General features: G+C 44.5%; 1 protein-coding gene across 1 annotated transcript in view; it reads left to right on the top strand.

Moving 5' to 3' along the window:
• Positions 1-21,338, top strand: part of TOP1 (DNA topoisomerase I) — a 210,528-nt gene that overhangs the window by 63,768 nt on the left and 125,422 nt on the right. Inside the window, exons 5-8 of the mRNA XM_085619113.1 lie at positions 4,717-4,772; positions 5,727-5,819; positions 6,696-6,807; positions 7,334-7,467. Coding sequence (XP_085475239.1) covers positions 4,717-4,772; positions 5,727-5,819; positions 6,696-6,807; positions 7,334-7,467 — 395 coding nt within the window. The remainder of the gene's footprint in view (positions 1-4,716; positions 4,773-5,726; positions 5,820-6,695; positions 6,808-7,333; positions 7,468-21,338) is intronic.

Raw genomic sequence — 21,338 nt, 5'->3', positions numbered from 1 at the left:
GGAAAATTAGGTGATACATGGAGAGTTGTAATCTGCCTCACCTAAGAACATCAGGAAGCCAGCACAGACTAGATGGATTAAAAAAGAATCTGACGATGGTAAGCATGCACTGGGCTGCACGTCCGACGTCCTAGGAGGACAGACCAAGAACCAAATGGCTACATTCGACATCCATCTGCAAAAATAGAGGGGACTAACAAGATGTTTCTGGACCCAACCGCTAGATGGCAGAATGATGCACCGCATGTGAATCCAGAAAATTCTACAAGCTGCAAAACTACTCCTACTGGGAAGTAACCATTTCCCTGCACCCCACACAACTAGAACTTGAATATTTGAGTGTCGCATTATTTCATCTGTTGATGTCTTACAAACATTAATGGGATGCCAGTGACTTGTCCCCCGTTTTATTTTTTAGCTACGTATAAAGACTGATTCCAAAAGGAAGTTTGCTATGTCTTGTGACCATACATACTTCTGGCATGAAATAATGTATGGACCCAGGCACCCTTCCTTTATGAAAGTTTGGGGTAACGAATGCTTGTGATTAGCTTTGCTCTGCTAGCCCGGAGTTGTAATAGCTGTATGCCTTCTTTCTTCCATCTCTCAGTGGTTAAAAAACTGAATTTGATTAAATTGACGTTGAGGCTTTCCAACAACTTTTTCCTGTTTAGGCAGTGCTGATATTAAAGTTTCCTGTGTGCGCGAGCTGTTTAGTTTCTGGCAAGGCTCCAAGCTTCTTTGTGCAAGATTTCCTCTGACAATCTGTTGAGACTATGACTCAAGTACATTTTTTAAGCATTTGTTTGTCGTGGTCTTTTTTACATTTGAAGAGACCAAACATTATTTTGTGCTTGGAATGGCTCTTACATTTTGAAATAGACATTAGAGGAATTGATCCACCTGAATTCAAGCTCATGCCACCAAAGGAAAGACTGCATAGGTCTCTTTACGGAGACCTGCTTCTCAGTTATTGTGAGTTTGTCGGCATGATTTTTATTACGATGACATACTTGAATTCTACTTCTTCAAAATGCATTTAGAAAGGACCTTTGTTCATCTTTGCTCTAAAGCCTTTTTTGAGCATATGCAGTCTTCTTTCCCACTCCTTCAAAGATTAGGAGCTAACCTTTTGCGATGGAAACATGGTATTTTTAGTTTTCATTCCGTCAAATCCTTTGGCTCCAAACCAGGTGTGATTGAGGGAGAGCAAAAGCTAAGAGCACCCATGGAGGTAGAATTTCCTCTACTAAATAGTGGTAAAACATTTGCTGCAGGTCTTTCATTCCGTTACTAAGCCTTCATCCCACCTTCTAAATGTTAATGTTTTTCTTGCGGCAAAATACAACCATTTTAAAGAATTTGTGATTTCGTTATTTTTCTTGACTAGTTACTGTCCTTCAAGAAAAAATAAACCACCATGTAAGTCCAATGAGTTGATAACTGCACTACTTTAAACTAAGCTACATTACAGATTTTCCGTAAGAGGGTGCTTCTATGCCAAGTCCCTTTGGGGTTCTCCTTTTACTTGCTAATTTTAATAATCAAGCATTTTAGATAAAAAAATAATAATAATATTTACCTTAAAGCAGAAGGATATGGTTGATGTCTACATCCTTAATCATGTTTGAATTTCACCATTCTCCGCACATGCAGGCAACTCCTTTGTTGAAGGCCACACTGTGGACCTTGGCTGTGTGCATCTTAGAACGAGTTAGGCTTGTGCAGTCTTGTGTGTGAACTGGAGATATTTTCGAAAGTGGAGACTTCCTCACATGAATCTAGGGAGTGGATATTTTGTAGTTAGGCCCGTTGCGGCTGGGACTTCACAAAGATTAAAAATATCTGCTAATATTTAATACCATCGAAAGGAGGTCCTCTATTTCAATGTCTTACATGAAATGGCTATGCAGTACCAGAAAGTGATCTTTGTATAGTGTAGTAGAATTCCTGAATTTATTTGAAAAATGATTTCTGTACTTATTTGCCAATTTCCATATTCGGTTACTGAAATCCTTGTTTGTAACAATAGTTGGCCACAGGACACGCCGAGTATTAGGAAACTGGCACAAATTAAATGTACCACACCGCCGGGAATAGAGAAATGAGCTGCCCATGTAGGTGAACAATGGACCGATGATGAATGGTCGTATTGCTCTACCTAAATAGCTCTCCTCTCTAGCTGTTGGCACAGACTGATGCCTTTTCAGTTTCTCCACAGAATGACTCCCACTCAATTCTATAGAATAGATACCAGTAGAAATCAGGCATGTAACAGGTGTGTGGCACCGCGTGCAGTTTTTATGCACCTACCTTGGCTATTTCCAGAAGCTCAGAGTTTCTGGCATGCTGTTGGATAAGATCTTTATAAAATGGTGGCACATGTGATACCTGTTGTGCCCTTGGTCATACTTCTTGGGTATGTAGTGGATGTCCTTAATTATGAGAAAATGGTTACTGCCCTAAAGCGCCAGTTGGCAAAGAGGTCGGTGGCTCGGCACTGCCACTCAAGGTGAAGGTATGCTATGGTTGCAGGGCTCTTTGGTGCAGATTCAGTGCCAAGATGCATACCACTCTTCTACCAGAGCAAAGAAAGCCCAAAGACATGTGGGAACAGTTTTGTGGGCATCTGGGTATACCTCAACAAAATTCAGCAAATCTGTCTAATCCTGATTTCAATAGATTTTGGTCTGTTTTATCGAAGCAGACTGTTGGAGTTACTGGAGTCTGTGCCGTTGGTGTACTCGTTTGCTGATTAACTAGTGCATTGCTTCTTTTTGTCATGCTGTATGGTAATTTTGAGGGTTGGGTGCAATTGATTTCTGCTATATAGGGATAATGTATGGTGAGCAGTACATTGTTACCTTGAGTTTTTTTGTTTCTCAAATAAAAAATTTTTTGTATTGCTAGTGTGCAATTTAATAAATGTGTTTTTAAAATTCTTTGCGATATGCTAGCAATGTGTTAAAACGAATAAAAAGCATTGACAAAGTTAGCAGGACTGGCCTTGAACAGCAGCTGCAATTTCTCTTTTCTTTTCAAGTGCAGTTTGTAGTTGGTCTTCCAACCATTCTTATCTGTCTACATTATAGAATAGCTCCTTTTCCAAGTCTCTGGCTTTAATAACAAAGCTGTGACTTGGAGACCTATTGGTAGCCAGCAGATGGCTAGGAACTGATGCCAGGCTATTGAGTTCCAAGCCCGCTCCCTTATCTTCTCTTTCTAGACGAAGTCTCTGCAACAAACCTTGGAACCTCTCCGACTGTTAACTCAATTCTCACCCACCAAGCCCCACCTTTGCCCCACCTTTGTGTGACACCAGGAAGCTGCATTTTGCTTGAGCTCACTAGGGTCTTGTCAAATTGTTTAGGCATGTTGAGGTCCTGATGCAGTGATTCCCAGATTTCTCTTGAAGGATTGCCTTTACAGCTTCCCCTCGTTTTTAGGTCAAGGCTGGGCAGCTCATGCGCTGCTTTGCGAGGCATGCTGTATTCAGGCATGGACTTGACGCTCCACCCATCTTTTCAATTGGCTCCGGTTACTATCCTTTCGAAATCATTGCTTTTGAATCATAAATAGGCTTTGTAGTCCCTCCTTAGTACCGCCTTGTCTGCATTTGTAACCTACCATGAGGACTGGACTTTTTACTTGTGGTGTTAGTCTGTTTTATCTAGTCTGTAAGCAATATTTTCTTTAATGATTTTCCCTATTCCACCAACGACTTGATTTCTTACAACTCCGCACGCCACATGCTTTTATATTTTCTATAATTAATGTCGGCCGGTCTACTTTAACCATAGTGACTGCGTTTCTTTATTTAATTTGCCTGCGCTGTCCACTTTAACTATAGCGGCTGTGCTCTGGAACATTTTTTAATATACTTTATTTTTTTTTTACTCTTTTTTTCCGTGAAAACATCCCATACTGTGCTTTCACTTTAATGGTGGCCGCGTGCCTTTCTTTAGATGCTGCTCGCTTTATTGAGCTTGCACCAAGCCGCGTCTAAAAGGGGCGCGATCGCCATTAAAGTGAACTTCACAAACAAGTGTGGTTTTTTCACAAATAAATAAAAGGCATTGTCCTTTACAATTCCAATAGTTTAAACTTTCGCAAATGTGAGTCCTATTGCATTTCAAATACTTGATCCCCCTGCAGTATACCATCTTGTAAGCGCCATCTAACACAAACAAGTTGCCTCCTAGACTACTATAAGGATCATTATTCTCACCTGGGATCTTAAATCAAACTGCTGTACTAACCGGCTTTAGGTGTGCAAATCGTCCATTCAATGCATGTTGCTCTTCACCCATCCGATTATTTAAATAAAAAAAGCACCTACTTCCCCGTCCACTCCTGACTAGCATAACTCAATTGACCAAACCTGACATCTGATGCAGATTTGCTGCAGTATTTCAACTATCCCAGCGAGTAAACGATTGAAGCTCATGATATCCTTGGAATGAGACCTGTAGCTTGAGTTTGCAGCTCACTTGGGGCATAGCTTAGAGTCTTATTGCAGACGTTGGTTGTTGCTAACCATAGATGCTTTATAGGTCAAAACTGTGGTTGAAAAGGCAATGTTAACACCTTTTAATCAGTTCACAGTGGGATGATGGGTGGACATATTTATCTTCTTAACATGAGGCTGTTTTAGTCCTCTTTTTTTCTTGGCCATTGAAATTGTTGAAAACTAAAATGATGCATTTCTAATTTCAGAACAAATTTGATGATCAGATCAAATTAAAGAAGGAAAAGGAAAACGGTTTCCCTAGGTAAGACCTTAATTTGGTTTACGATGTCCCTTTTTCCTTTTTAATGATGGTGCTACCAACAAACTTTTAATTCCTGCAAGAGGAAACCTATTTGATATTTGTAGCCAGTCTCAGAAGTAGCTATGTGTTCTCTTTTTTTTTTTAATGTTATCTGTGGTAGTAAATGTTCTTTTTATTTTTGCAAAAGACAGTTTATCGAATGATGAACTTTAAATTTACGTCTGACGACCTCCTGCAAGGGTTTAGCTTCTCGGAATATAATTGCATTAATGGAGAAAACTGATTTGTTTGTTCGCCTCTTTAGAGTGCTTTTATTCTGCCTTTGCTAGAAAGTAAAAATGCCCTTTCTTTTAATGTAGTTGTGGGGGTGCCTCCTTAAAGAGCTTCTGAATGAGAAAGCATTTCATAACTGGTGACCTGCTACCCTGAATACCACGCCAAGCGAGATGCTTTCAGACATCTAGTTTGAAACGTTAACTTTGAGGTTCGAACATTCTCCTCTTCCAAATCTTATCATGGTTTGGATGTTGTGCCCTTTTTGGCTAGGACTGATACACATTAGCTCAGAAGTTATTGCGAGAGAAATATAATGGCCTAAGATGAATTAATGTCTATCTAAATTAAGTTGTATACTTTTTTCCACATTGGAGGTCAAATAGTTTTTAACGCGTTGATTTAAAAAAATTTTTTTTTTTTTTTGCTTTTGTTTGAATTTTAGCGTAATAGTAAGTTTACTAGTTGTGCAACTATGAGCCTTAAATATTTTCTTTTCCCCAAAATTGAATGGAAACGTATTTTCTACCAGATGTATTTGACTTGGGTTACAATTTGAAAATTGTACTGTCTGAGATGGTGTTAAGTTAGAGCTGGGAATCTCCCAATTTCTGCAAGTGAGGTTGTGCTTCAAACTCATTTGTCTGTAGCCATGTAATCTTTTTTCTTTTATCCTGACAGCCCAACTAGAGTTAAAGAGGAGCCTGACGATGCCTATTTCGCTTCTGCTATTGAGCACTCTAAGCCTCCAAAAAGATCTCGCGATGATGAGGAGTAAGTCACTGAAAGGAGCAGTAAAATGGGACTAAGTTTTATTTTTTATTTACACTTGAATTCCAAGACTTGTATTTGTACTTCATGTAATGAGAGCAGAGATTTTAGCTGCCTCTTGAGTTCACCTCTCTACACTGAGTTTGTTTTGAGGTCCATATCCCTGTGTCTACTAGTGTATCACAGTATTCACTGCCACTTATCTATACGGAGCTGGATTGTGTTTTTAAAAATGTATTATAAGGGAGAGGATACCAAGAAGACAGCATAGCGGTCTAGTTGCAAAAGACATCGTGGGCATACCAAGAACGTAGAGGACCTTGCAGCCCACCCATTGCTTATGATTCGTTGGCTCTACAGTCACTCGTTTTTCAGTGGCTTATCTTGTCTGGAGCATTGCCAAATTACTTGTCCTTTAACTGCTCACTGTCTAAGAAACCACTCTTCTTTTGTCTTAAGCACACCAGCGGAGTGCATGTGTTTCCAGCTGTCTCCCCAGTGTGCTAATCTTTTTCCCCTCTGTGTTGCTGTCTCGCCTATGTACTTCTTTCACGCCCCCTCGATGATGCGCTCATCCTTGTGTGCTGCTCCATGCTGCTGTCGTCCATTTGCTTTTCTCCCTCCTTGTTTTGCTTCTCTCCACTTGTGCCCCCGGTGTTGCTTGACCCCCTTCCCCCGCTTTAAGTTGACATATGGGCTTTCAGTTTAAGGTCCAGCAACAAGGCTAATAGACTTAAGGCGGGCTGTTATTAGTAGTGTGTGAGATGGGCCCCAGAAGAATTGGCAATATTATATGAAAAGTTTTCTAGAGCGGTCGAATTCTTACATTTTGTATTCTTCTAAAAAATAGATATTAAATGTTAAATATTTTTCACACAGCACTGATTACCAGCCCAAGAAAATCAAAACGGAGCACACTAAAACGGAGGATGAATTTAGGACTGAAGACAGCAAGAAAGCAAAGAAAAGGAAAATAAAGGCGGAAGAGGAGGTAAAAGGAAGGCATGCATTTTGTATTTTTGATGGCAGTAGTAGAGCATGTGTATCTGTCATTTTAGTAGTAACTAAGCATTTTGTTTTGGATCTGTGTACTGCCACTTGAACAGGCAACTTTCTACAATGTTAGTTTTGCATTTGATTTTGTTTACTTTACCGTTGTTTGAAATACTGACCGACATAATGGACTTGGTAAAAACCTGTCTTGCTTAAAGGGGTGTTAAACATTTCAGTTAGATTTTGTTAGTTTGTAATCCTTTAAACTGCAGAGAATTTTGTTCAGTTGACTTGATAAGTAGATCAAACGCAGCTCGTTTATGTTCTCGCACTTAAGCAAAGTGATGGATCTGGACTCTGCACCCTCTTGTCTGTGTAGGGCTGCTCGAGTGGGTGTAGGGTGTATTGCTGTTCTCTAAAAGCTAAATTGATTCACTTGGTATTTGGTTCAAATGGGTGGGATTTGAGAAAGCATTACTTACAAGATAAATACAGTAAGTGAGCTTTTTTTATGCTTCTCACAGGATTTCAAGCCACAGATTAAGCCGAAGAAAAAGGTTAAGAACAAAGACAAAAATAAAACTAAAGGACAGCCTTCAGAAGGAACTGAACTGAAGAAGAAAAAAATGAAGAAAGAGGAGGAAGAAAAGTGGAAATGGTAAGCATACAGCATCTGACCTATAGTTTTTTTTTAACTAATTGAAAGCATGGTTAATTTTGTGGGCCCAGTTTTATCTATCTCCATAAAATTAGGACATTATCATTTACCCCAGTATTGGAACTTTCATAGATTCTCATGCTTTGTATCATTCCCCGTCGTCGGAATGGGAGCCTCGGTAACAAATATATATATATATATATATATATATACATATGTATAACCATAGAAACAAAAGAGAAAAATAGGCCTAGGCCTCATCTCATTTTGTAGTATATCACCCTCTTTGTGTAAAAGAGCCCAAACTTTTGCCAGGGCCAATCAGCACAGCCTCACCCTCTGGAACCTTCCTGAGAGAGCTCAGAGCCTCAGATTTTTCTACCGCACGTTGTGCTAGGGAGTCTCCACTGAGCTCTGCTCAGTTTTTCACAGAGTTACTTTTGGATATCTTTATTACCATCTTTTGAGACAGAATGTCAGAAAAGGAGAAGAAAGCTTTATTTAGGGCTTGTGCCTCTTGTGGGAAGAAGAGGCTGTTTGTGGAAGACAGGCATGAGAACTGCATATACTGCCTGTACCCGGAACACAAGGCCACCGACTGTAAAATCTGTCGGACCTTCTCGACCAAGACCTTGAGAGACAGAGAGGGGCGCTTGCTGACGTGGCTGCAGAAGATAAAGACCAGGGAGGTCATTTCTTCGGATGAGGAAGGATCTATCTCTGGTACCTCCTCCAGGAGATCGAAGAAGAGGGGTAGGTCATCGCCCTCCACTTCTGCGGAACCCCCTCTCAAGGTTCCTCTCAAAGCCCCTCACGGGATCTCTGACAGGTCTGAGGAGGCTGGTCCCAAAAAATCTCCTCACGACAGTGTAAAGGAGAGGCAGGGACGGGCTACTTTGGACATAGCCCCTAAGGACAATAAGGGGGTTGCTACATCTACCCCTCCGTCCCAGAAGGAGAAACCTGTAAAGAAACAGGCTGCAGAAACTCCTCAGTCGGTGCCACTGAAGAAACCGCGTCCGTCGACGCAGGCGGCAGCAGGTACGTCGACGACGATCTCCTCAATTAAGCCTATTTCCATGGGGTCGTCCACGAGACCGTCGACAATATCTACTTCGTCGACGGCGGTGTCGACGACGAGGACCACGATGACGACGACGACGACGAGTTCGTCGATGTTGATGACTACAAGTTCGTCGACGAGACTGTCGACGGGTGCTCCGCCGACTATGAAACAGACTACGTCGACGAAAAAGAAAGCTCCGTCGACGACTGCTCCGTCGACGACTGCTCCGTCGACGACTGCTCCGGTGACGGCTGCCCCGTCGACGACTGCTCCGTCGACGGCTGCTCCGTCGACGAGGATTACAGGACTGTCGACGGCCTCATCGTCGACGACGATTTCAGCTCCGTCGACGACAGTTGCCTTTCAGTCGTCGTCGAGTGCGTCGACATTGGAAATCCCGTTGCCATCGACTCCGTCGACGAGACCGCCGACGGGACCGTCGACGACGAAAAATTTGGATTTTTCAACCCAAAGATTAGTGATTACACCGGACATGACTTCCCCTAGGCGGGTCATGCCTTTGCCACCATCCATGCTTCTCGAGGACTCGGAGGAGGATGAGGAGGATGGGCAGTTTGGGGACGCATACAGCCTTTCAGACCTGAATGTCAAACAGCAGGACACAGATACGGAGGAGTTTTATGGCCCAGAGGGGCAGGAGAGGCACCAACAGGGATTACGCCCCCGCCCTATAAGGCAGGACCTAATTGCCTTGCCAGTGGCTTTGGTGTCGGATTTGCAACAGATGCTGCAAGACTATAGATCTCGTTTTCCGACGTTGCCGGATCGCACTCCAGTGCGTCCTTCTCCTTTGGAAGTGCCACGTGACATACCAATGGACTTGCCACCTCTACCAAGAGAGGTACCTCGGTCCATTTCACCAGTGCTGCCCTTAGTGGTTCCCCAACCTTCAGGTACGGAACCTGCTGATGATGACGCGGACGATGGAGATACGGACGAAGACGACGAGGGACAGGTGATCCCTCTTACAGATCCAGGCGATCCAGATGGGGACCCTGATGATACACAGGATCCTGATTCTGTAGGCCGAGAGACAAATATATCGCCTCCGGTGGACATTGGGGGTTTCCATAATTTGATGGAACGGGCATCCAAGAGGTTTGGTTTGCCCTTTACGGCGGAGCAGTCCGACTGCTTCCTTTATGACTTTAAAGCCCAATATAAGAAGTCTGTAAGATCAATTCCCATTATAGAACATGTCTGGGATGAGGGACTGAAGACAATGCAGAATCCAGCAACCGTCATTCCGGTTCTTCCCCGGCTGGAGAAGAAATACAAGGCACCAGAGGGCAGTCCTGCGTGTCTTCTAGGACAACCTAAGCCGGATTCTGTTATTTCTCAAGCTGCTCAAAGTAAATCTAAGAATCCGTCCACTCCTTTAACCACGCCTCCAGATAAAGAAGGCAGAAGACTGGACAATGTGGGTAAAAGATTCTCCACCATGGCCAGCTTGTTGGTGCGGGCAGCTAATTCTCTGGCTATTCTGGGCAGATACGACCGCCAGATGTGGTGTGATATGGAACCATTCCTGGACCAGCTACCAGAAACTAGTCAAGACGAAGCCAGACAGGTGCTGTTGGAGGGAGAACGATGCTCTTCGGAAGTCATCGACTGTGCGATGGACATTGCCTCAACTGCTTTCAGGGCTTTGGCGGGCTCAGCCGTCTTGCGCCGCCAAGGCTGGTTGAAGGCGACTTGGTTTCGCCAGGAGGTCCAGAATAAGATCTTGGACCTCCCCTTTGACGGAGAGATGCTTTTTGGAAAGCATGTGGATGACGCCCTCCAAGGCATTAAAAAGGACACCGATACAGCTAAGTCCTTAGGCTCTTTGACCTACCGTAAGGTGCCATTTAAGGGGGCACGTGGTCGGGGGTTTTCTAACTACAGAGGAAACCAACGACAGTATTCCTCTCAATCTGGACAGTCCTATAAAGGACAATATTCCAGCCAGCGCCAAGGACAGTCGGCGTCTTTCTCTCGGCAGTCCCAGAGAGGACGTCAGAATCGTCAGGGACGAGACAACGCCAAGAGGCAATAGCGGCCTCCTGGCTCTGGCTACTGTTCCTCCCCTGCCACAAACACCGATCGGGGGCAGGATATCTTTTTGTCTGGACAGCTGGGTGCGTTTAACATCAGACCGGTGGGTCTTGAACATAGTTCAGAGTGGCCATACGTTGGAGTTCCAAGATCTTCCTCCAACAAGAGCTCCAGACGCCCGTGCAGCGAAACATCTCCGACTCTTACATCTCGAAGCCCACCAGCTTTTCATCAAGGGGGCGATAGAGCCTGTGCCACTTTCACAAAGGGGCAAGGGGTTTTATTCCAGGTTCTTCCTGGTTCGGAAGACGGAGGAGGCATGGCGTCCTATACTAGACCTCAGGGAGCTCAACACCTATCTCATCAAGCTCTCTTTCAGGATGGTCACACTCCAGGATATTCTAAGGCTGCTCAATCCGGGAGATTTTTTGGCATCCCTGGATTTAGAGGATGCTTACTTTCATGTTCCGATCCACCCAGCTCACAGGCAATATCTACGCTTCACAGTAGGCAAGAGCCATTTCCAGTTCAAGGTGCTCCCGTTTGGCCTTCGGTCGGCACCCCGCATTTTCACGAAGATGCTGGCACCAGTCGCTGCTTTCCTGAGAAAACAGTCCTTGGAAGTGTTCCCGTACTTGGACGACTGGCTCATCAAGGCTCCATCGTTCAGGGCAACGTCTCAGGCTGTGTCAACTTGCATAAGATTGTTCGCCCATTTGGGTCTTCAGCTCAATGTGTCCAAGTCGGAACTGATACCCTCCAGGTCACGGAAGTTCCTTGGGGCAATTCTGGACACGAGACGATGCACGGCTCGTCCGTCAGAGGAGCGTCAGGGCAAACTGGCCGCTTCCGCTCGTCTAATACTGCACAAGAGACATGTATCGGTTCGACAGTACAAGTCCTTGCTCGGATCAATCTCATCCTGCATACCTTTGATACCGCATTGCAGGCTACATATGCGTCCTCTACAGGAGGAGCTGGACAAACAGTGGCGTCAGGCAGAAGGATCGTTCAACGACAAAGTATGGATAACACCTGCCATGCGCACGGCTTGCGAATGGTGGCTGGTGAAGGAAAACATCGCAGGAGGATTAACGTTCCGAGTCCCTCCTTCGCCTATGGTGGTGACCACGGATGCTTCCCTAGAAGGGTGGGGAGCTGTCCTCCAGGAGCTTCAGGTCAGCGGTCACTGGAGTCCAGCAGACAGACTGCGCCACATCAATCTTTTGGAGCTGAGGGCCATTCACTTAGCCTTGCTGGCGTTCCTCCCCAGACTTCAGAACCGTGCAGTGCTGGTCCGGACAGACAACACTACGGCCATGCACTATATAAACAAGCAAGGGGGAACGAGATCACGGACGCTGTCCAAAGAAGCTCAGGTGATCTGGGAATTTGCCATCTCTCACGGGATCACTCTGCGAGCCGAGCACCTGGCGGGGTGTCTCAACATCACAGCGGATGCTCTAAGTCGGCAGACGAAGGTGACACACGAGTGGGAGCTGGATCAGGCCACTCTGGAGGCAGTGTTCAAGAAATGGGGTACTCCGACCATAGACCTCTTTGCGACCCCGGAGAACGCCAAGTGCCGGTTTTACGCAAGCAAGGTTCCCCAGCGAGGGTCTCTGGGGAATGCCCTTTCGATTGCTTGGTTCGGCGCATTTTGCTACGCCTTTCCTCCAATTCCCCTCATTCCTCGAGTTCTCAGGAAGGTCAGGGCAGAACCATGCAAAATGATCCTCATTGCTCCAGCATGGGCGCGGCAGTTCTGGTACTCGGAACTCCTACTTCTCTCCCAAGATCGCCAGATTCGCTTGCCACTGATTCCATCTCTGTTATCGAGAAATCAGGGGCAAGTCCTCCATCCGGATCCGGAATCACTTCACTTGTCAGCGTGGCTCCTGAACACAGAGAATTCCGCCATCTGAATCTGTCTAAGGAATGCAGGGATGTTCTATCTCAAGCACGGGCACCAAGCACTAATAAGACCTACAGGGCAAAGTGGAAGAGATTTTGCCTTTGGTGCCAGAGGAATAAACTCCATCCTTACAAATCCCGGCCACATCAGATTCTGCCCTATATCCTGTCCCTGGCAAAATCAGGTCTGGCGCACTCTTCGATCAAGGTGCATCTGGCTGCCTTATCCCGCTTTCGACGGAAGACATCGGGGCCATCTCTATGGTCTGCAAGAATTGTTAAGCAGTTCCTTAAGGGGTTATTTCGGATGTATCCTCCGGTCCGGCCACCTCCGCCTATCTGGCAACTTAACCTGGTACTGGCTCAACTGATGAAAGCGCCCTTTGAGCCGATTCACAAAGCGGATTTGAAGTTCCTATCTTGGAAGCTGGCCCTTCTCCTAGCATTGACTTCGGCTAGGAGAGTTAGTGAACTCCAGGCTCTCTCTATAGTGGAGCCTTTTCTACAGTTCAAGAGGGATGTCATGATTTTGAGAACCAACCCAAAATTCATCCCGAAGGTGCCTTCGGAGTTTCATTTGAATGAACCCTTAATTTTGAACTCCTTTTTTCCGCGTCCTTCCACTCAAGCGGAACGAACATTGCATTCTTTGGATGTCCAAAGATGCCTGAAATTCTATCTGGAGCGCACACGCTCTTTCAGAAAGTCTACTCAACTATTTATCGCCTACAGTGCACCACGGAAGGGGTTACCGCTCGCTAAGAGTGGCATTTCCCGCTGGATCTCCAGTGCAATTCAGTACTGTCATCAGGCTGCGGGCAAACCTTTGGATAAAAGGGCCCGGGCGCATTCTACGAGAGCGATGGCGTCTTCAGTGGCTCTCTTTGCTGGAGTGGCGATTAAGGACATCTGCAGGGCAGCAACGTGGAGCAGTGTACACACCTTCACGAAGCACTACTGCCTGGAATCGGTGGGACGAGCTGACGCTGCGGTTGGTCAAGCAGTCCTCCGGAATCTTTTTCAATGAGAGGTGAGCTTTCCCTACAATCCCTCCATCCTGGTAAGCACATTTGGTTTCAGTAATGGTTGTTTTATCATGTGCACTGAGATGATTTTGTAAAGCCATGTAATTACCGAAATGTGCTTGTCGTGATCTACTGCTTGCTATTCTGATACAAAGCATGAAAATCTATGAAAGTTCCAATACTGGGGTAAGAAAACAAGTTACTTACCTGTAACTTTGGTTCCCCAGTATTGGTAACTTTCATAGATTCTCATGCGCCCACCCACCTCCCCTGGGAAAGCTCTGCCGGTTTACTAAGGTAGTGGCTGTTGGCACAACGGCTACGAAAATCTGAGGCTCTGAGCTCTCTCAGGAAGGTTCCAGAGGGTGAGGCTGTGCTGATTGGCCCTGGCAAAAGTTTGGGCTCTTTTACACAAAGAGGGTGATATACTACAAAATGAGATGAGGCCTAGGCCTATTTTTCTCTTTTGTTTCTATGGTTATACATATGTATATATATATATATATATTGTTACCGAGGCTCCCATTCCGACGACGGGGAATGATACAAAGCATGAGAATCTATGAAAGTTACCAATACTGGGGAACCAAAGTTACAGGTAAGTAACTTGTTTTCTTCATTCTGTCCACTTTATGACTTGGGTTTGTCTCAGTGGGGCCGAACCTAAAGAAACGTGCATCTGTTGCACCTACCTCTAGTTGTAAAGAAATTAGCTTAGTAATGTGCACCACTTTTCTGTTTTCTTGCTGTTGGTAGTAATATCTAATGGTGATTACAAAAAATAACTAAAAGGTGACGGACATAAATGGTAGCACCTCACTTTTATAATGCTGCTTCCTTATCAGGCTGTTTGTGCACTAAAACTCCAGCACCCTTCACCCAATGGTGCCTCTGTAAACAGATATGACAATTTATTTAAAACAAATGGAGGTGCACTAAACCTAGAATAGAGAGTCCAAAATATTTCTCTTTTTCTTCGTTTGACTTTTATTTCATAGATAGACAACAACAGCCAACGCGTTTCGTTCCTTTAAAGAAAGTTTTAACGGAACTTCTTCAGGGCTCGAAATGATAGCAAGTCAAGTTCAAACTTTATATTGGTGATTCGAGAGTGAAAATTAGAAGGTAGATCCAACTCGATGTATAGGAAATCCAAATTAACTTTAGACGTCGGTCATTGATGGTTTATATATATATATATATAACCATTGATTTTAAAGATGAGAAGCCCTTTGTAAAATGGACTATCAGATTTATGATAAGGAATCTGTTGAATAGCTCCTACATGTTTTGACGGAAATGCTAATTTGCATGATAGTCGCTTGATAAGCGATTCCTACTCACACTCCCGATTTACCGGTAAATCGGAGAGTGAGAAGGAATCGCTTATCAAGGTGAATGATCGATGCTTCGCATTTATTAAGCTGAGCGACTTATCAATGCAAATTAGCATTTCCGTCTCAACCTGTAGGAGCTATTCAACAGATTTTTATCATAAATCTGATAGTCCATTTTACAAAGGGCTTCTCATCTTTAAAATGAATCAATGGTTTTTTATATATATCTAAACCATCAACGACCGACGTCTAAAGTTAATTTGGATCTCCTATACATCGAGTTGGATCTACCTTCTAATTTTCACTCTAGAATCACCACTAATATCTAATGGTTTCAGGGGTTCAGATTACAAAAGTACAATGTCCGAGTTGTATTCTAAATAGAAGTAGCTATAAATGTACAGGGCACTCTCAGGATTGTAACCGCTTAAAGACTAAACATTTTCTCCCATTAAATTCTGCACCAGATAGTCCCTGTGCTGGGAGTTCTCCAAGGAGAGCCTGGAATGTGGTACTTACCAACTTAATGATGCAACTACCCACTGGAGTAGGTGATATGTCACACAAACTGCAGAGCTGCCTGCAATTGGTCATGGATGTAATAATTTGAACTACCATGGACCAGTCGAGTGGCTGCTGTGATGTGCCTTCTGTTATTCCCAACAACCAGGGTAAATTGAAATGCTTTTACAGTTGGTAGTACCTTTTTGCTACCAGTGAGGCCCCGGTCTACCCTGTTCAGGACAACACATCACTCCTTTTTGGAGGAAGCGCGGCTTCTCAACACTTGCAATTTCATCTCAGGAAAAATATCAGATGATTAGTGGTGCCTTTGCATTTGAACTCCGCACACAAATCCAGATAATTTTTGGTGGGAGTTGAGTGGAGGGGGGGGGCCTTTTGGGGATCTCCGTTCCTTAGGGCCAAGTGCCCTAAAGAGGTATATTGGCCTTAGATCAAATCCATTATCAGGGTTCAGCATGATTCAACGTTCCTGGTTCCAGTGTCTGTATTGAAGTGGCATGTTACTGGGACCTTTAGCTGAAATAATTAAGAATTACCTCCCAAGTGTTTGATTTTTTGATAGCACATAAAAGGACGGTGAGCAAAACTTGCTCCATGTAACAGCACAGATTCCAATGTCAGCCTCTTTCTTTGCTTCTGATCCCAAAAATTCAAGTCCTTATCCTTTGTAAGTTTGTCGAGGCTATTGCTTCTCAGTGTTGGGTGTATTTCCTAAATATTTTCTGAAGACACGGTTGACAGGAATTTTCATATTCCATATAAAGGATCAGTTGTTCAGTATTTAGGGTTTGGAAATTTGGTTTCATCTTCATTTGTCTCCAAACAGTTGGGGTTCTCCCTGTATTTTCAGTCAGCAGCCGCGTGTTTTAACTTATTGGCAATATAAATTCCACTACTTGTTGTCTTCTCTACAATGTTTCCTTCTCTACCAACTGTTATAGAAGAGAAAGGATTGCTTCTGTAGTGTATTCATCTGATCAAGAAGAGGCACTGCCTAATTTTTCTGGCTACTTTTGTAAACTGTATCGGAAGTGGTCATGCAGTTCGTCTTCTTTCTATCTCCTTGATGTGCCTTCCTGCACAAAACCATTCCATTGCCAGCGTCCTATCATTGTGCTATATATGCTACGTTAGACTAGATATTTATTTCGCTTTACTTTATGCGAACGGACTGCCTTGCCACCATTTGCTGTGAACAATCCTGTTACAGAGGTACATTCTTACCACGTACCTGTACCTCCACTGTTGACCACTACTCGGAGTACCACACTCCAGTTGACTTGCCATATGTTCTACACATACAGAGGCCCTAGCCTCCTAGAGAATGATACCAATTCGGCATTGAGCAGGTCCATCTGAAACCCGTGACTTACCAATAACACTAGCTGTATACTATATACAGTTCATTCAAATCGACGGGAATTCCACAGGACAACGTTAGGAAATTTCATATGCAGTTTGATGCACTCCCTTGTTGTTTCGCTATTGGAATCAACTGTTGCTATATTCCCATACCGCCTTGAAAAAGTCTGAGTACAGACGAAACACGTGTCGGCTAGATCCTATGCTGGGAAGCTTTTAAAAAAAATAATTATTAAAGACCAGGATCTGAAAATTGTTCAACTTGGTTTGGACTGTCTATTGGATATGAACAATACTTATTGAATTTCGCTTTTCAGAATCGGTTGTACTAACAGGTGCATCTTGTTTACGTTTTGAATTCATCCTATGTTGGACTGATAAATACACGTAAGGGTGTGCTGTTAAAGCTTATATGGGTTTTAGATATTTATTTTAATCTAACACCGTGAGTTGATTCTTTTTGATGCGTATCAGCAAAAAAGCAATAAGTGGGTAGTCACAGATTCTGAGCAGTGCCATTTGCTGACTGAGTGTGTACAACAAATGCTTTACACTGTCCTCTGATACTACCACTTTAGAGAGTAAGGTTATATCTAACTTTAACCTCTGCCAAACCTCTGGGGACTGTGGAATCTGTACACACTGTACCTTTTTGGGAACAGTATATACAGAGCAACTTTCTCTCAGCAGGCAACATACCAGTGCCATGATACCTGTATATGTGAACCTTGCACTTTTATAAAAGCTTGTTAATTATCCTAATTTGTTAATAGTATTAATAAGAGATGAGGCAAAGAAGACGCCGTAAGATGCCAAGAAGAAACGGCTGAAAGTAATGACACAGCAGAAAGGCATGGATATTAAGTTCTTGGACCCAAAGTTTTAAAAGGCAGTCTCGGTGTCAAAACAACCGAAGGTCAGCACAAGCAGAGAGCACCACACTGGCCTTGAACAAAGGACACTGATGTGTGCAAGTCTTCAAAAAAACCTTTGACGCAGGCAAGTGCTGGAGTGGGAGCTAGGGAGAAGGGCAACTATTAAGGAACAGGAGAGCCCTTGGCACCAAAAAGAATCTCTGCTCCTGGGTGACACCGAACAGAGTGGTTTAGATCGAGCGGAAGTGGAGGCTTAAGGATAAACAGCCAGTCCTAGTTCAGAGGAAAGAGTTCGACAACTCGAGTTCCGCATCCCACCAAAATCTTCAGCACACAGAGGTCGAAGACTAACAGTCAGGCATGGAGCACCCGGCAACCCCAGAGCCGTACGAGAAGGAACAAAAAGTTTGACAAACTAAGACGAGGAGGCAGCAGTATTCGAGGAACATAGCCAGTTCGAGGACACATGGCAGGACCTACACCCAGAGTCCCATGAGGAGATGATAGACAGTTGCCCCTTGAGGTCTTCTTGCAATGACTTGTCCCTATACAACAGCTTCATCAAAAGCGCTGTAGACCTCTGCCCTTCGAGTGGAGGAGAAATACAAACATGCGACTCGAGAGCCTCATGCTATTTAAGACTCCGATTCCGTCCATTGTCTCCACAGCGAGGAAAAGAAGCTATGCACCCCCACATCAATGGGGCCTCAACCAAAGGAGAGCAAGAAGCTTGATCTGGTGGGGAGTAAGATAAAGAGGGAAGCAGCAATGGGACGAGAGAGTGGCTGATGCAGCATTTTCTGGAGGAGTTGCAAGAGGGCTAAGACCGTGATCCAGGAGGGCAAGAATATCACCAACCCCTGCCTTGAATCTGCCCTGGATGCAGCAGACCGGTGGCAGATGTGTACTGGCACAACACTCCAGAGACTCTCCTGGCTCAGGGTTTTCAGGGCTCAAAACAGATGTACAAGCCTCTGTTATTCACATGCCCTTCAAAGGTGGCACCCTGTTCCGACAATTAGTAGACTAGTCGCTACCACAGATAAAAGAGAACGTATAGTTTCTTACCTGTTGGTGTAGTTTTGCAGCTTGAAGACTTTCTGGATTTACTATGCTGTGCATTATTCTGCCATCTAGTGGTTGGGTCCGGAATTGTAGTATTTCTATTCTCTTTTTTTTTTTTAATTTATTTTTTTTTTTCGTGGCCCAGGTGGGATTTGACATACCACCATATGGTGTCCTTCGTGACGTAGATGCGCTTCCTCTGGAAGCGCCCACCTTTGGTCGCCATCTTCGGATTCTTTTTTCTTTCTTGTGCTACTTTTTCTCATCTAACCTTAAAGTTGTGTTTTTTTTTTTTTTTTTTGTTCTTTTTTTTGTTCTTTCTGGATTCACTATGCTGTGCATAGACTTTGTAGCGGTTTGTCCTTATAGTGGTGGTTGGGTGTAAGATGAGCACTGGTTACTGAAAATGTGTTGCAAGACCTTCTGTCCTACTTGCGCTTCTTTGTTCATTTGGATATCCACACAGTAGTGCTTCGTGAACGTGTGCACTGAAGACCATGTAGCTGCTTGGCAAATGTCTTAAATTGGTGTGTTGGCTAGAAAAGCATTTGTTGCTCCTCTCTTCCTTGTTGAGTGAGCATGAGCTGCTCCTTGTAATGGTTGCGCTGCCTGTTTGTGGCAGAGCAGTATGGTTTGTACAATCCATCGTGCAACGGTATTTTTGGTAACTGGTCGTCCCAAAAACCTGCTGGCAAAGGATACAAAGAATTGCTTTGTTTTCCTGCACTCTTTTGTCCTTTACGTATAGTGCATCACTGCCCTTCTGGCGTCCAGTGTGTGTAAGGCCCTCTCTGTGCTTGTGGAAGGTTTATGGAAAAAACTAGGTTTTTGAATAGTCTGATTGTTGTGGAACTTAGACACCACCTTTGGCATGAAATGCGGGTCCGTTCTCATGACAATCCTATCCCTGTGTATTTGCAGGTAGGGTTCTTGGAGCGTTAGCGATTGTAATTCACTCACTCTTCGCAGTGATGTGATAGCTACTAGGAAGGCTGTCTTTAGCGTGAGCATATGCAGTGTAGCTTTGTGAATAGGCTCAAATCGTGCTTTATCAGTTGTTAGCACTACATTGAGGTTCCATGCTGGTGCTGGCATTCTTCTTGGTGATGCAATCCTTTTTGCTCCTTCTAGGAATGTTTTTACCACCTGTGAGGTGAAGAAACTTTTCCCTGTTTCTCCTCTTGTGTAATCCACAATTGCCGTTAAGTGGATCCTTGGGGATGTGTAGCTTAGTTTATTCTGCAGTAGACGCATTAAGTATCTTAGTACTGTTGATTCCTTAGTAATCCTTGTTTTCAGTTTCTCCCTACTGCACCATTCGGTGAATCTTTTCCACTTTGCTACGTAGCACGTTCTTGTGGTTGGTGTCGTTGCCTCTCTGAGTACTGCCATCGTGCTTGCTGGTAGTTTGAGGTGTGTGAACTCTAGGTCCTCAGGAGCCATGCAGTTAGGCTGAGGCTTTCTGGCTCTGGGTGTAGTACTCTTCCGTTTTGCATCGTTAGCAGGTCCTTCCTGGCAGGGAACCTGTGTGCGTGCGTTTGTGACCTCTCCATGATTTGTGAGAACCATGTTTGTCTGGCCCACTGGGGTGCTATCAGGATGAGCATCATGTTGCTGAACCTGCACTTGTTCAGTACCCTGTGTAGTAGCGGTATCGGTGGAAAAGCGTAGGCAATTGTCCCTGACCAGCTTATCCATCGCGCATTCCCCAGGGACTGTTTGCACGGTACTCTGGATGCAAAGTGTTGCAAATACGTCTATTTGCGGAGTTCCCCATTTGTGGAATACCTTCTGGATTTTTTTGTTCGTTGATTTCCCATTCGTGGGATGCTGACATCTGTCTGCTGAGCCAGTCTGCTTCTACATTGTCCTTCCCTGGTAGATGTATTGCTAACATGTCTATTTTCCTGGGGATTGCCCATCTCCATTTTCCTGCGCTAGCAGGGAAAGTGTCGCAGATTGTGTCCCTCCCTGCTTGTTGATGTAGAACATGGTAGTTGTATTGTCTGTATCAGTACTCAGTGTCCGTACAGCAGTTTCTGAAAGGCTTTTAAGGCTAGGAACACTGTCTTGAGTTCTAGGTAGTTGATGTGCTTTATTGCATCCTGATGTCCCCACAACCCCCTTACTTTGAGGTTGTTTGTGTGCGCTCCCCACCCCTTCTGGGAGGCGTCTGTTGTAATGGTTACTGTTGGAGTTGGTTTTGTGAATGATCTCCCCTGTGCTAAGTTCTTCAGGTTCCACCACGCTATTTCTTGCTGTACTGCCTGCGTGACAACCACTAGATCCTCCCAACTCCCTGTCGCTTGTGACCATTGCTGCTGGATCCATTCTTGGAATGGTCTCGTGTGTAGCTGTGAGAAAGTGCCATCTTTCTTGCATGGTATGCCCCCACTTTTTGCTGAATGTACTTTGACTGAGTGTGCCTTGGACTCCTGCCAATCAAATTTCCTTCCCTAAAAAACCTCAAACCCAAATTGCCAAACCCTGGCCACATGTCAGCCCCTAGTAAAGGTACCCAGGGCCTTGTGACCAGTGAAGGCCTCTAAGGGCTGCAGCACTCATTTGCCACCCTTGTAGGCCCTGTACCCTAACAGAAACACACTGCCCTTGCAGGCGGAGTGTCTGGGTATAAGACAAAACA

The sequence above is a fragment of the Triturus cristatus genome, chromosome 7, assembly GCF_964204655.1.
Source record: "Triturus cristatus chromosome 7, aTriCri1.1, whole genome shotgun sequence".
Classification (NCBI taxonomy): Eukaryota; Metazoa; Chordata; class Amphibia; order Caudata; family Salamandridae; genus Triturus; species Triturus cristatus.
The sequence above is the reverse complement of the archived record's forward strand: the minus strand, read 5'-3'. Positions and strand labels throughout refer to the sequence as shown.